Source organism: Buteo buteo, chromosome 10 (genome assembly GCF_964188355.1).
Source record: "Buteo buteo chromosome 10, bButBut1.hap1.1, whole genome shotgun sequence".
Classification (NCBI taxonomy): Eukaryota; Metazoa; Chordata; class Aves; order Accipitriformes; family Accipitridae; genus Buteo; species Buteo buteo.
This window is the reverse complement of record NC_134180.1, coordinates 39,030,348-39,046,452: the sequence shown is the minus strand read 5'-3', so window position 1 is coordinate 39,046,452 and position 16,105 is coordinate 39,030,348. Positions and strand designations below refer to the sequence as shown.

The 16,105-nt window shown below is 43.3% G+C and overlaps 1 protein-coding gene and 1 long non-coding RNA gene across 5 annotated transcripts in view; one reads left to right on the top strand and one right to left on the bottom strand.

The window, feature by feature from the left end:
* The window catches only part of LOC142035262 (uncharacterized), a 291,199-nt gene extending 284,195 nt beyond the window's left edge, over positions 1 to 7,004 (bottom strand). The window contains exons 1-2 of one of the 2 annotated variants that reach the window (XR_012651841.1): positions 6,895 to 7,004; positions 4,632 to 5,758 (exon numbers count right to left, since the gene is read on the bottom strand). This is a non-coding gene — a long non-coding RNA (uncharacterized LOC142035262). Of the gene's footprint in view, positions 1 to 4,631; positions 6,078 to 6,894 lie in introns of those variants that run through there. The other variant, XR_012651840.1, reaches the window with a different exon arrangement.
* A 275-nt stretch (positions 7,005 to 7,279) lies between these two features.
* The window catches only part of USP24 (ubiquitin specific peptidase 24), a 65,792-nt gene continuing 56,966 nt past the window's right edge, over positions 7,280 to 16,105 (top strand). Inside the window, exon 1 of one of the 3 annotated variants that reach the window (XM_075037182.1) lies at positions 7,280 to 7,794. In XM_075037182.1, the coding sequence (XP_074893283.1) occupies positions 7,477 to 7,794 (318 nt within the window). In that variant the 5' untranslated portion in view covers positions 7,280 to 7,476. Of the gene's footprint in view, positions 7,795 to 8,668; positions 8,879 to 16,105 lie in introns of those variants that run through there. The other 2 variants (XM_075037183.1, XM_075037184.1) reach the window with 2 other exon arrangements.

The following is a 16,105-nucleotide window of genomic DNA, read 5'->3' as shown; positions in this document are numbered from 1 at the left end:
AGAGCTGATACATGGGTGTGACTCAGCCCTGAAGCACTTTGCTGGTGAAGATAGCCTTCAAATGAGTCACTGACAGATCAAATGCATTGTAAAAGGGACAACATGGCTGTGCATGCCAGCAGGCAGATGAGGCAGGAGAAATCCAAGGCTTTAGGCTCTCACAGCCTTGAAGAACCTCTTGGTATTTCTGCAAACTTAAGCCTTGTGTTTGAACGAAAAATAATCACATGCTTCCACCTCCCCTGTAGTCCCACCTGCAGATCCCTACGCACAGCACCGAGGCCCTCCTCCGGCACAGAATGGCTGCTGCCTCCTACCCAGAGCTGAGTTTCAGTTTCAGCTGCCCTTCAGTCTGCACTTAATAATCTGCATGAAATGACAGAATCTGCCTGAATGAGAAATGGAGAAATCCTATGCAAATACAACTAAAGCAATGGTAACATTAAAGAAATTCAGAAGTGAAAGAGGTTCTTCCATCACAGTCCCTCTGCCTAAATACCTCCAGATTTTTAGTCAGGTTAGTGGTTTTCACCTCTCCTACTCCTGAACTCCTGCATGGGGCTGCTGGTGCCAAGCAGCTGCAGTGCTCCAGTACAAAACCCTGGCAGCAGGAACACAACTTCGGGTTTCCACGTCACTGAGAACAAACAAGGTGGTGTTTTGATCAGGAGGTAGAGGTGCCTCTTAAAAGCAGGAGAGGACTTGTGGACCAGTCTTTAATATAAATCAGGTTTTTGTGCTGATTTAAGCCCAGCACCACACAGGCCTGTGTTGCTGTGGAACAGAGTAAAACAAAAAATAAAAGGCACCAGATCTGTAAAACAGTTTCCATTTGGTGATTCTCTCCCTCAGCAGACTCCTTCCTACCTAGTCTATGTTTCAATAATTAGAGCTTAAAAAATTCTCCAGCTTCACAGACTTGTTTCTCAAGCTTCAATGCAGAATTTAGACAATGAGAAACTGAAGAAGCAGGTCTTGCTTTAAAGGTCAAAACCTAATTCAAAAGGAATCTGCACAGGGCAAAAAGCCAGCAAGGAGTTCCCTGTTGTTCTATCACATTGCACCACATTTCAGCCTACACCAGGGAAACGCCAACTGCTTTTGTTCCTGGAGATCAGATACACACACACTACAGAAAACAGCCTTCACCCTCAGAGTACTGCGTGTTACTACAAGCACTGTCGCCACGCTGCACTGCCCTTAGCTAGACTGATGTAGTCTCTAAGTCGAGCATATCCCATCAGCGTTGGATTCACTGTACTGTTTCCTACCTGCCTAAATAGAGTCTCCCATGCTGTTCCCCTCCACAGTCTCTTGCTTGTTTGCATTGAATTCATACTCCTATTCACAGCTCTACTGATTATACGACTGCAAAGTCTGTAAACGTTGGATTGGTATCACAACAGCCATGACACTCAAACGCAGAGTGTCATACCACATCTCCCCTCCTTACAGCAGTGTGTTAACATCAGTGGCTCTATATCACAAGAACAGAGGGATTCCTGAGAAGGGATCACCAAGCAAGGCTAGGACTACTTGAGAACAAAATAAAAGCACCCAAAGGCTACCCTGTAAAACTGCATGGTGCCTCACAGACTTGTTCAGTGTAACAAGAACACCAGAAGTTTCCATTTCAGATTATTTCGCTTCTAAAATGTCACTGCATGAGTTCGGTCCTGCACAAACTGAGCTCTACAGTCTGCTATTACGTCAAGTTTCCTCAGCTAACTTGGCTGAAGGATAGAGTGAGCATTCAAGTGCTTGCCTCTGGGTGGGTCTCTCAGGGTGCCCCTGCAGCTTGACACTGAATATCCTGTTTGTATTGTTTCTCCCCTTCATCAGCAGCTCAGCCAGGGCCACTCCAGCATCAGAAATAATTCTGTCATTGCAGTTCATCTGATTCTGAACTCACATGTCAACACGTCATTTATCTAAAATGACAGTAAAGAACTGTAACCAACACAGGGAGAGAAATGATCTTTAAAAGAAGTGATTTTACCTACAACCACACACACGAAAAATGGATTAGTCATAACTGCAGGTTTTTTCAGGGCTCTGTTCCAAATCTGACTCTATTGAATGGCTTCACTCTGCATTTCTGCATCTTAGTGCTTTCAGCTTGTTTTAAAGTTCACCCTTAGCTTTCATTTTCCACAGCTTGTGAAGCTTGTTTCAGGAAGAATGAACAACCTCCTTGCAATTGTTTCATTTTCCAGCCCACAGCTGTGGAGATGTGTTGTGAGACCCACGAGACAGTCTGAGTTGAAGAGCTGAAAACAAACCCATACAGTGAAGCAGAGGGGGCAGATCTGCTCGGCCCCTGGAGTCAGCTGTTCTCTCCTTTCAGTCGTGTTTCCCTTAACATACTGTTCCACTCTTTTCACGCTCACGTCATGCTGCTTCCATTCAAGGGAAACAGTATGAAACTTCATTTTTGTATTCGGGAGACCAGCGGGTACTCAGCTTCTGCTGCAGAAAAAACAGTCATGGTTCAGCTCCTGTTCCCTTTAGACGCTAGAATAACAACGGGGACAGACTTGCTGGAGGAGGCATATCAACACCACAAGATCTGTTCACCTTTCTTCCTTCCCTTTCAGCCCCACTAGGGTTTGTAGCTGTTGTAAAAATTAATACATGTTGAGGAGCTAATGATACCCCTCCATCCCCCTATAAGGCTTGTTAGATACCCATCTTAAAAGCACTGTATTAAAGCGAAATATTGTAATTATGATTACTAGTGTACATGAGTCTCAGCTTGAAACCAAGGTAAACTGCCTCTTTGCAAATCACTGCTGACAGCAGGCTTTGCCTTGGCGGTTACCCCAGCACAAATCTCCTTTCTAGCTGGCCAAAAGCAGTGAAGGCAGCAAAAATTCCTAGCGTGGACAAAGTCTAAAAGTATACTGCATGAATCTGTCAGCTGGTGCTCATGAATAGACTCACACACTTCTTGTGTCTGCTAAAATCTTTGGGTTTTGTGAAGCTGCACAGCTCCCTGAGGAGTCAAACGCATCTGTGCATCTACTTTGTTATCTGTCCATTGCAACCGCACTTTTCAGGGGGTTTACATAGTTCTTCGCTACACAAATGCTTTTAACCCCTCTGCTAAAGGCAACCAAACACCATTCATCAATATCTATGTACAAGAAATGTGATTTTCAATAATTCAGGAGGATTTCCACTATCTGGTCCCCGAGGCACTTCCTTAAAACCCACCTATTACATTTAGCTATAAATAAAGCAGAAGCAGGAAACTGGAAGAGACTGGGTGGGACAAGGAATAAAAGGAAGGAAGGAAGGAAGGAAAGATAAAGTCATTCCAGAAAACCTAAATTAATTCTTTGCAATACTATAAAAAGCTGGGTTCTGCGATATCTCAGATACTCTTTCTTCAGGTAGTAAAGAGTTCCTTTGCCCCAACAGGCAGCTATACTGAAAAGCAAGAAGTGTCTTGCCCATCCAAACCATAAGATCAGGGAAACCTTTGTAAACGTGTTCCTCCTGTCAGTGCGTGGTATGTTTAGGGGTACAGGGACAAGACACCTCTCACCAGCAAGTTACCTTTTTGTCTCCATTGGTTGATGAGATTTCCTCCAAAAGAATACCATTTGCTTTCCTGCCTCTTCTGTTAATCTAATTCAAGTCTACAGAAAAGCATTTACCCTGCAGCCTGTGGAGAGTGTTTCTGTTCATCTGGCAGATAGGATAGAAACCTCTTCTTATAATCCTGAGATCCATCTATATCAGATGCCTAATCCCAAACCATTAACACCAGCGAGAAAGAGTGTTCTTCCCTTCCAAATGAAGGAGCTGGGTTTCATACAGGCTCACACGCCCTCCTCATTCATGTAACAACTGCAGAGGGATTTCTTCTAGCTACTGTAACTCCAGTTTTCATACAACTCCTTCTGTGCTTAGGTACCATATAGTGGTGGAGCCCTGTAATTAAATTTTGTCCTGATTTCCCATATTTAGTCATTATTTATAAAAGATTTATGAACAGTAAGTTTTAGCTCATACTAAGCTTCCCTTGGTAATATATTCCTATGGTACTTCTAACAAAATATGAGAAAGACACCCTTTTATCCTGAGTAAAACATGTGCATGAAATTAACGATTTGGTTGCAACATAATAAACTTTACATTCCCTTCTATCAAAGTCTCTAAGTATATATGTAACAATCCTGGCTGGAAAGGTACAACAAAGAGGGAAACAAAATCAGGGTGGCAAAGCATGTCTTCCAATTACATCTGAGATTTTGATTGGAATTCCCCAAGAGCTGTAAACAAAAAGGGAAACCTCCAAGTTCAACAAGCCAGAGAGTCACCTTTTAGTTTGGCTGCATGTGTATGTTCCACCAGAACAATACAGCTGTTTCTCTTTGAGGGAAAACGCTGCATTCGCTGTTTAAATAGTGAGAAAGCTGTAAACACAGGACTGGCTTTAAAACAGGCTCATGAAGAAAAGCATAAAAGCATTTTCAGTTAAAAAGACAAATTAACCAACACTCCTACTGTAACATCTCTGCAGAAGTGATGGCAGTTCTCCATCAAACTCTATTTTTAGGCTACCTGGTAACACCATAGTCAACCCAAAAAGTCAGGTTCAATGTCACAGCATGACCACTTACCAAAACAGTTGCTTCTGTTCCAAAATGTCTCTTTTCTGTAACATAGGGGTTCCTCGTGTCCAGACATGCTTCAGGGTACACATATGATGCATTCTTTAGAAAGTAACTACCTTCCATAAAGTAACGCGATCAAATAACTAGGAAACGTATCATATCAAACTGGCAACTAACTACACAGGCACAAACTCCAAGTTATCCAAAGGCAGATCTTGAGGAAATTAGTTCCCCACTTCAATTTCTTTTCTTCCCTTGTCGCCTTGCACCTCCTGGTGCCCCAGAAGGAAAGACTCACTCGCTGCTTTTCTTGTTCTCAGTTAGACAAGTTTGCTGAGCTTCTCCCTGCAACTTTTCTTGAAGTGACAATGCATGAAAAACATTTGCAAACTGGGACTTCCAGGCTGAATCATTTCTAGAAAAAGATGCACCCATTCCTTCACTAAGCTGGAACGTACAATCCTGTCCTTTAAGCAGTCTCAAGGGAGATGCTGTCAGTGAAGTCTGTAAAAACTAATTTGGGGACTAGTACACCTCACTGTCAGTATGTTGAGCTGCTGTGTCCAAGTGTTACCCTTACATATTGGTAAATTCAAATTCCCTTCAAACTTCCTTCAGGACAGCTGAACTATAGACCACAGGTAACTTAATGGTAAAGCATTCTCTTCTTTCTTAGTCACCTGGGATTACAATCAGTTCCTCCATTACTTTTGGTATGTTTTCATTAGTTAGCTCAGCGCAAATTTATAGGAGCACTTCCTTGAAATAAACCTGAAAGCAGTAATGACATCTAATAAAATATCTTAGTTTTTCCTACAAACTTTTCTTCCATTAGTAGGGGAAAATGATGCCAACTGACTTCATCAGGTTGTGAGGATTAAACATTATTTATAATATGCTTAAAAAATGAGAAAGTGTAATTTAAATGTTGGTCACGTGAGCAAGTGGTGAGTCAATATTCAGCATACTAATTGATGTATTCGAAGTGCTGGAATTTTTCTGAAGCCTGCCAAGCTTGAGCCATAACAGTTTCTTTACAACTGGAGATCAGCATGAATGAAAGACCTTCCTTAGATCCAGAAGCTGAAGTTCAGAGTCATATGTATGTTACCTCCATTCCACTGAATGTCAGCCTACAGAAAAAAAAAAAAAATCAGAGGTGAATGAGCAAGATGAAGCAGTCATGATTACCTTTTGGGTCAGCATATAAGGAATATGAGACTACTGGTGGCATACTGCAATCTAAAAATTAACCCGAAACCTTGCCAGTCCAACAGACGGATCGATCAGTTTCTCATCTTTCTACAGACAAACTCAAGAGCAGAGACAGACACTTCGCTCTGAAAGTTCATATAAGTTAGACACATAAATCCTCTTGGTGTCCCCTACACTTGCAAGTTTCCTTTACGCTGAATGTGATTTGTATCCAAGACTTCAGACATCTGTTTCTAGATTCCCAACCCCAGTGCTTTCAGTGATGTCAGCCACTGTTAACACAAAATAGTTTGCCAGAAAACACGAGCCTCCACAGACAGATGTGTATATGCAGATATCAGCCCTGATCTTGACAAATCTTTTATCTCTTTCCTCCTTCCTCCTCTTCTCTGGACATAGAAAAGACATTGTTAAAACGAGCTGATAAATTTTGCCTGGGAGATTGCCAGGAGACCCAGATCTACTGACTTTTATGCAGTACCAGAGCTCACTAAGAGCATTTAAGAAATATATACAACTTATTTTCTGCTTTGGGCACTAGCAACTCTTAGATTTTTGGGGGTTTTTTTGCTATCTGATTGCACTCTGCTTCATTTTGTATGGATTTGCATCTCCATTTGCTATATGATATGCTTAAAGAACACGTTTCTACAGAGAAATAAGCTGGAAGCTGGCAGCGACGGCAGCGCTCGGCCTGCGGTCTGACAGTAACTTCTCGGTGTACTCCTGTGAACCACATCCTTCACTCGGGCAGGCCCGAAACACCTCCTCCACCCCCGGGCTCGCTGCCCAGCTGCCACCCACAAGCGCGGGCAGGACAGAGGCTTCTGGCAGGGGCCAGGACTCCGTTTCGCATCCAACCCGACCCCCATCACCTCAGAGAACGACACCTGCCCGACCCTCTCGCTCCTTGCCCACACAGACCCACCGGCGGCGCCTGCCCTCGCCCCCGGGGCCTGTCGTGTTTCGGTGTGAAAGCCCAGTCACCGCCCCGCCGGCCGGGCCCCCGCCGGGCTTATTCACTAGTAAGAGCCGTAATTAAAGGAGGAACTACCGGCAGCGGGCAGGGGGCCGGGCGGGCAGCCTCCACCCGGCTCCCGCTAGGCGGGCTCCGCCGCGCGGGGCCGGGGTCCCGTTCCCTTGGCAACGCCGCTCCCCCCTCACGTGACCCAGGCCGGCCACGCCCGCCCGCTCCCGTTGCTGTGGCGACGGTCTGTCCCCTCGCGTTCCTCCCTCCCCTTGCCGGTCCATTCATGCCCGCGCTGCGCCTCCCTCCCTCCCTCCCTTCACGTGACGCGGGCTCGGCGTGCGTTCCCCAGCCAGGCTTCGGCTGCCCGCTTCCGGGCTGAGGGCGGGGCGGAGAGAGAGGGTGCGAGCGGGCGGGCGAGCGTGCGTGTGCGTGTGTGCGCCTGTGGGTGAGGGCGCGAGCGAGGGCGCGCGCGGGGGGGCGGGGGCGGCCGCCGCGGCGGCGGCTGAGGGGAGAGGCGCTCCCGTCAACATGGCGGCGCGCGGGGCGGGCAGCGCCTGAGCCCGGCGCCCCTCGGTTCGCGGCCCCCTCCTCCCCCCCCCCCCCCACCCCCCGGCTCCCCCGGCCCGGTCCGGTCCGGTCCCGGCCCGGGGCGGCGCGGCGTCGGCCATGGAGAGCGAGGAGGAGCAGCACATGACCACGCTGCTCTGCATGGGCTTCTCGGACGCGGCCGCCATCCGCAAGGCCCTGCGCCTGGCCAAGAACGACATCAACGAGGCCGTGGCGCTGCTCACCAACGAGCGGCCCGGCCTCCACTACGGCGGCTACGAGCCCATGGAGAGCGGGCAGGGCCCGCCGGGCGGCCACGGCTCCCCCGCCGGCGGCCAGGGCCCCCGCGGCGGCGACGGGGACGGCGGCGGCGGCGGCGGAGGAGGAGGCGGCGGCTTCGACCCGCCGCCCGCCTACCACGAAGTGGTGGAGACCGAGGTGAGCTGCGGCCTTGCCCCGGGGCCGGCCTCCTGTCAGCGCCGGCCTCCCCGCGGGGCGAGTGGAAGCTCCCCGGGAGCCTCCCCGCCGCCGAGGTGCCGGCGGGCAGGCGTGGCCCCGGAGCGTGGGTCCCGCGGGAGGGTGCCCCGGGGGGGAGCTCCCCGCGGGGAAGGGGCCGGCCCCGTCACCCCGGGGGCCGGGGCGGTGTGCCGGGGGCTTCCCTTCCCTTCTTCCCTTCCCGCCGCCCACCCACCCGCTCCCCCACGCCTCGCTGCCGTGCGGTGCCGGGGAGTGCGCGCCGTGGCTGCGATCGCCGCAAGGTGAAGAGCGCCCGGGCTTTTCCTTGGCATTCTAGGAATGTGTGGCTACCGTAGGACTTTTTTTTTTTTTTTCCTCTCCCCTCCACCCCCCCGTGTGCCTTCTTGCATAATCTGAGTGACTAATGACTGTCTAATTTTTTTTAACTGTTTGCACAATGCGAGGGAAAGTGCAGTCTGGGTATTATTTTGCATACGGTTTTATTTGGGTGAGCTAAGCATAAATTCTGAAATAGGAATGCAGTGAGTTCAAATATTTTCAAAACGGAGGCTTTAGCTCATAACTTAAATTATAGCTGTGTTCCAAAGCGGACCTGAAGTAGAAGTGCTGGAGAATGCCAGCCTTTTCTCCCCTTCCTCCTTGTCTGCCTTTTTCTCTTCCATCCTCTTCCAGAACTCCGAACTCCTCAGCCAGCAGATGCGCTCCTGCTGCTTTCCCTGCTGCCTGGAACAGTCTTGTAGCACTTACCTGTAAAGCCTTCTCCTCCTCCAGGTCTTTTTTCCTAAACTTCCCAGAGTGCTCGTATGAAAAGAGACAATTAGTGGTGCCCAGACTATGGAACCCATGGGGATGAGAACAGAAGAACAGCTCTGCTGTGCGGTACCAAAGAGCCACCTTGCTTAGTCTCTGTCTCAAGAAACGGTCAACAGCAGATGCCTAAGCATGTGAATAAAACCAGGGAAACTCACATACCCTCCCAGGCTTCAGTGAACAGTGTCCTGAGGATTTCCTGCACCAGAAGTGGTATCTTTCTGTGTATATGTGTGTATGTATCTATAAATACATATATATGAAGAATACATGCACATATCTTCTTGTACATAGCTACCCTTGCACGGATCACCTGTATCCTTAGCCTCGGTATATTGAAGTCCAGTCTTGCAGAATAAAGATACGTGATCCTGTTCACTGAATTAACTGGGTTAAATCCTTAGCTCCTATAATCTGATGATGTATGCTTGTGGAGTAAGGTGATCTGTGGGATGCTGCGTGTGCTGTGCAGAAGAGGAGTTGCTGGTTAACTTTACTGATTGAGGCAATAGAGAACTGGTTTCTAACCTTTGCTTTGAAGGGTTGGGAGTGAAGGAGAGTTCTGCTTGTTCGCATTCAGGTCTCTATAGCCATCAAGAGGGTGGATCTTCCTACCAGATATAGTTATGGTTGGGACAATCTGGGTTGTCAGTGTGATGTTTCAAGAGAAGCTGTCACTGTCAACTTCAGAGAAGCACTTTTTTCCCCCCTTCTGTTCCTATTACAAATGAAACTGACAACTCTGACTAAGGATTTTTCCCCAGTATTATTTCAGCTTGTATGTCTGATCAAACTTACTTACACTTCAGTTTCCTTTGCTACTCATGTTCTTGTTTGCTTTGACTTATGTTCTTGTTAACCTGCAGGAGGGAAACCAAAATGTTTCATTATAGGCAAATGACTGCAAATCCACAAAGCAGGCATTTCAGAAGGATTGAAGTATCTTGCTACGTGAAAGTTCATATAATTCAGGCCTCAATTTAGTAGTTGGATTCATTTGCATGTGAACATCTGTCAACTCCTGCACATGTATGCAAAACAGTATTTTTGTAATATAAGAGTTATGCCTGTAGAAATCTTTAAGACTTGGGATTGTTGCCTGTACTTACTTGTCAAATACTGCAGTACAACCTAGCAGCTTTTGACATATATTTTATAAAAGGGGGGAAAAATATATATGAGCATTTCTTCTTCTTTTTATTCTTCAAATGTAATTTAGAACTACATGTAATAAACTACAGCTATTATTTAGGTGGTTAATCCATAAGTAGTTTTCCATTCAGTGCAAGCTTATGGCATATGAAGCTGTACAGAAAGCTATTGCACAAATAGCTGTATTATTCATTGTAGTCATATACATTATGTTGCAACATATTATACCCCATGCTAGCTTGTGGCAATTCAGATGTTGTTTCTGGTTTTCTTCCTCTCTGTATCATCTCTCTTTCTAGCAGCTCTTAGAGCGTGTATTCCTCCTTCTCATCGTAATACCAGTTTTAACTTTTATTTAGTGGGGAGGTAGTGGTGTGTTAGATTTTTGGTTTGATTTTTGGATTTTATATATCAGCAATGTATTTGAACATGTAAATCAAAAGAGAACAATTATTACAAATGTTCCCCTAAATAAAAATTTCCTGTGTAGTAATCTTCTTCGTGAACAAAAGTTAGGATTAGGGTTTTTTTAATTTAAAAATACGAAGAAAGCTTTAGTCATTCTCCGAGACATGTGTGTAACAGGTCTGTACTTTGTATTTACATTCTTTTTTTTGGCTGAGTACAGTTTACCATGCATATGAGAATAGATTTATGAATGATTAAACACTTTACATTTTCCCTAATCGGTAATGAATCCATTATGTTTGCATGTGCTTAGTTGTTTTCTATTACATAATGTTAGAATCTGTTCTGTTCAGCAAGCATGTTGATCAAAGAAAGGCTTGTCTGTTGGTTTTCTTTGTGAAGAACATAGCAATCAGATACATATCATACTAGTAAAAACATGTCGTCTTTAGATAAGATAGTAAAACCAGTGTGAATCCTCTTTCAGTGGTGGAGACTGCTGGTTTTCAGGGGTGTCTGGAAGTGTTATAGAAGCCTGAACTTGGAATAACTGGCCCAGAAGCAAGACAGCTGCTATGAGCTGGCCCGACATGCACTCTGTGCTTGATATGTGAGACTTGAGATGAAGACAGACATAAATTCATTTTCGCAAGGGCTGAAACTTCAGTTTCAGCAGGTTAATGTCTTCCGAAAAGCATACAGTCGATTCAGTTTTAAGTTAATAGCTGTGCTGTGCCTCTGGCGTTGATGCTGTTAGCATGACCATGCTTAACTCATTAAAAGAAAAAGGCCAGACAGACTTGGAAACACAAAGGGGGCTTCACATTCGTTTGTGCAGTCTTCCTGAAATATCAGGAAGTTCAACTTTAGGTTTACAGCTGGTTTGAAGTTTTGCCCTGCGTAGTGCCAAACCACTTTGATAGGTTGAGATCACCAGCTTTTACAAGAGATAACTTTGGCTGTTTGATATAACTTATATGTTTATGTCTGTCGTCTGAAGAAAATATAAGTGCGTTTTGGCAAGAATCTAGGATTTCTGTGTTTATTCCTTAGGCAGATTTTTATGGTGTGATTCTTTGCGGGGGGCAGGGGCGGGTATGCTCATCTTTACATATGACTGACAGATAAGCTGTTTTATGAACTGCTGCTAAATCTTTATAATTTAAAATAGGACTATGAATGAACGTGAGGACAGTGTCTGTCAGTGTGTCCATGAATTGCCATGAGTGCCACAAGTGCTGACTTTCATGAGTTGGGGGGAATGGGATGGAGAAGAGCAGGCCAAATGAATGCGGGGATTGTGACCAGAGAACCCAAAACTGCAGTAAGGGATAGGAACCCACTTAAACTAAAAATATTGAACATATAACAATGGTTTATATAACCTTTACTAAAACAATCTTTATTTGTTTTTAAACAGCTTCTGAGAGTCATTACTATGACCTTTTGGGTAAATTGTCATGAACGGATTATATGAACGGATTATATTACCTTCTAGCTATTCCTGTCTCCTTTAGCATGTGCTCTTTTGATTATTTTTTTTTTTAGTTGAACTGGATCAAAAGCTCATATACGCCAGATTTTACTAGATAAGGCTTATAATAAAACTTGTCCAAGATTGCTTTTAGAGGTGCTGTTTGATTTCAAGAGAAGGGGAGGGTGGTGTAAAAGAAACAGGCCAGTGACTGTAGTGAGTAACAGTGCCAGGAACATTCTCACTAGTCATGCTGCAGAACTATTGTGTTCAAAACCCTATCTCTCCTCATCATTAGAGCTCGGTACTGAAAGCAGTTCTGCCACAGAAGCGCTGTATCACGGTGGGTGTGAAACTTAACTTCTGTTTTAGCTTTTAGTGTGTAAAATGAGGATAATGGTCTGTGCTTTATTAGGAGTATCACGGATGTTAGGCTTGTGAAGTTCTTTGATCCCTGAATGGAAGGAGCTGTATTTATTTAAAGACCAAAAAGGTATTTAGCCTTCAAGCTAATGAGATGAATTTCACAGTACAATTTTATGAATTTAAAGTCAGTATCCTGTTTTGTAAGTAGTGTTGAGCTTTGCAAAAGTGAATATTTCTGACATTCTCACGTGGAAGTTTTACAGTGTGGCTTGTCTAGGAATTGGCCTTGTAAAACAATTAAGCAATCAAATAAAGCTCTCTGGTGGATTCTGGCATTGAGTCCCTGGCTGGATGCCATCAGAATGTCAAGTGGAATTAGTATTTTAGCACTCCTGGTTTTCGGCATCACTGTTTTCAAAAATTAGTGGCCCTGGTGTAGAACCTCTATTTAGATTCTGGTTATGTTAATGCTTTCCTGGGTTTTGAAAGAAAATCCCCCGATTTTCATTCTTGATCTAACACAGACTATTAACAATGCTACATGAAGTTAGGGAAAATAGGGGTAATACTGAGAGGTGCAGTTGGTTAATTTTAAATGTAAGCTTTGTATTGAATAATTTATAAACTCATTATCATGTAGTGTGATTGTCAGAGTAATCTTCAGATTGAGACTAGCGCTTTATAATTATTTGTTCATCAGTGAAGGTGTGGGGGTCAGTGGAGGTAGGAGACAACTCTCTATAGCCAACTTCTCAGCTGGGCAGGAAGTGTCTTTGATATAATGTTCTCTGGAGGCGTTTTCTGGTCGTCTTCCCAGTTTACAGTGCTATTCTGTGGCAGCTGTTTAATAAGGAAGTGAAATACTGAGGAAGAAGGAGAATAAAAACAAATTAGCCAGTGTTAGAAGTTAATTCCAGCAAATCATTTGGATTGCTTTTGGATTAAGGAACAGTAGCTCTTTGTATGAGGAGGGCAAAGATGCAAAGGAAGTGCCTGTTTCTTTTGTAAGCTCTTATTTTGAAAAAAAAAGTGTATTTGTGCTGCCATAGGAATAGTCTTTGGTATGTATGTTTCAGTTATGCTTCATGGGCCAAATTAAAATTAATTAAAAGAAGCCAATGTGCTCAATGTTTCTTGCTACTTGATCTTCCTGCTCACTACTTTACAGCAGTTCTGGCTTCTCTTGTTCTGATGCCCAGCAGAGCAGTCTTGAGAGGCATTTAAAGATTTCTTGTACTAGTTAATCACAATTTTGTAATTATACATTGTAGAACTTGATTTCAAACTCATTGTCAGCTGCTTTGTCAGTTCTAGTTTCTGTCTCACTATATAGCAGTATACATCCATAGAACAGAAGTACAGATGAGTGTTTAGCAGTGTTATTGAATTAATTCTCCCTTCCAGAGCCTGACCTTTGGTCACTAAAATGTTATTAGAAGTACTTAATCTAGTGTTTCTGCAGGACTTCTCTATTAATGCCTGGTGTTTTGGCAAAGGAAAATAGAAGTGTTGACTTAAAATTAGGTACTGAAATGCTAAGCATTTGTGATTCATTGTTTTATTGTATTAAAGCACAATGTTTATCTGATACCACACAAAGTAACTTTGAGTTATTTGGAAATAAGCGTGGGGTTTTGTGCTTATGAAAAGTCAAGGGTTCGGAGAAATAATGGTATCAACTCAGAGTCTGGCTGTTTATAGTTACGCTAATGGAGTAAGTTTTTTAAATATATCCACAGGCAATACTGAAAGCACATGCATGATAAGTGTGTTTTCCTTGGTTCCTTATGAATGGCATTCTTAACAGTGCTTTCCATGACCTCTCCCTCGCCTACAACTAGTTATCAAACTTTGAAATACATTGCCAAAAGTGGTTGTAATGAATCAATCTGCCTCAGATTTCACTGTATACTATGGTAATAGTAGTATAACAGGGCGAAGGTACTCTTTTTTTTTTTTTTTTTTTTAGTTAAATGGATCTTTTAATTCAAATATGATTTTTGCAGACCCTCAATTATTTTCTTTTGCTGTAATGCTTAGTACTGCACTTATCTCTGAACAACTAGGTAAGTACATTGGGGAGTATTGCTTAGTAACATCACACCATCACCTTGGAAATCAGGGACGCCAGTACAAGCAATGTTTTTAGAAAATCCTAGTTAATTTCTAGCTTTGCTGAATTTATTTTTATTTTTCAAATTCATATTGTGTTCTTATTCCCAGTCTCACACAGTTCTTCGTTGTAAGAGATGGGAGGGAGGTGGGCAGGAGGTAGGAGCCATTGGGTTATTGTGGTTGATTTGTTATCAACCCTTACAACTGCTAAGAAGGGTTTAGTCTAACCATGCATTCTTGATAGTGTACTTGTACTATCAGTTAAGGTCAATGTCCAAAACTTTCTGTGAGAACATTCAGTAAATAAATCAGAATTTTCTTAGGATGTCTTTATGGCGAGGTGAGAGTCCAGCTTCAGTTAGGTGGAGTCTGTAACATAGGATTTATTTTCCTTTAGTGATAGACTGGTATCATTCCCTTATATTAACATGATGAAATACTATTATTTTTTCTTATGACAAGACTTCATTTGCTTATGTAAAGTAGTGCATTGTAAACATTTGAACTAAAGAGCTTAATTTCTATGCAAAAAGAATAAACCAAAACATCCATATATCTCCCCAACAAGCTTACTTTCTCTTAGGAGAACATAAATAAAAATAAGCATTTCTATCTATTGCTGTACTCAGAAATTTTGCATACAGGTATTTTCCTGTGGATGAAAATGCAAGGGCAAGATGCTGTGTCAGTTTAGGACCTACAGCAGTTAAAAACTGTTACTGTACTTCAAAAATAGATGTCTATTCGTCATTAAAACATTTAGGAATTCACAGTGGGTTTTCTCATTGCCAAATAAGAAACATAATGTGGAAATTCCATATATGACACCGTTTTCTGAGGCTTACTAGTATTGTCATATTCATAAAAGGATACCAAGTTTGCTCTTAGCATTCTTGGTTGAATGAGTTTGATCTGATGGCAAGAACAGGCCACTGGGAAATACTCTTCAATTTTTGTTCCCACATCTGCCACTTAACCTGGGTTTAAAGAAGTTCTTTAAGCTCCTGGAGCACCAGTTTTTAAAAAGCAAGTAGATTACAGATATGAAAATGTAGCAATTTTTTTTAAACATTCAATAACTCACGCTTAGTGTGTTCAAGTGTAAGTGCAAGGTGGTAGCTTTGATTTATTTGAAAGTCTTTTAGTTGTTACCCCTGTGATTCAGTTCTAGGTAACAGAATATCCTCCTTTTAGGGGTTAATTAAAGGAAAAAGGAATTGGCATCCAGGTGTGAAAATAAAAGCTGCTTTAATCAGTAGTCTGGCAGGTAGAGGGACTCTCAAGTCATGACTTCAGGATTCATAGCTTCTCCCACAAATTGATGGCACGGTAGATCAGAGAGCAGAGAAATGCTCTGGTTTTATGGGTATTTGATGTATGTCTCTCACCTTGCCTCCGCCTGAGCATCTTACAGTACTTTGCAAACACTAGTGAATGGTGCATTAGCATGCTGTGGCAGAGGGAAGTATCACTGTTGACACTTTACAGCTGGGGAAGCCGAAGCATTGAAAATTGATGTCCTTGTTATTGCTTAGTATATCTGTGATAAAAACTGAAAGGCGGACTTTGAAATTTGGGGGGGGGGGGGGTTGACAGTACAGTGAAGCATCGAAAATCTGTTTTCTTGGCTATAAAATGGTGGTCATTTCGTGAAAATCACTTATTAGAGAGACATGAGAGTGAAGGGAGCTGCTTGGTCTGCTGGTATCTTAGAAAGTCTGATCCTGTTGCTTGTTGAAAGAAACATGACTTTGGGGTTCTGGTTTGTAAGTTATACTAGATTCAAGAGCACATAATGTGACTTAGCTCTGGTGATAATAAATTCTGTTGGTAGCCTTCTATCAAAATCAAATTAACAAATTTAAATTATAATTTGACTAATTTCATTACTAAGACTGCCAATTAGCATCAAAACACTTTATTAAACTCCTTGTTATTTTATGTAAA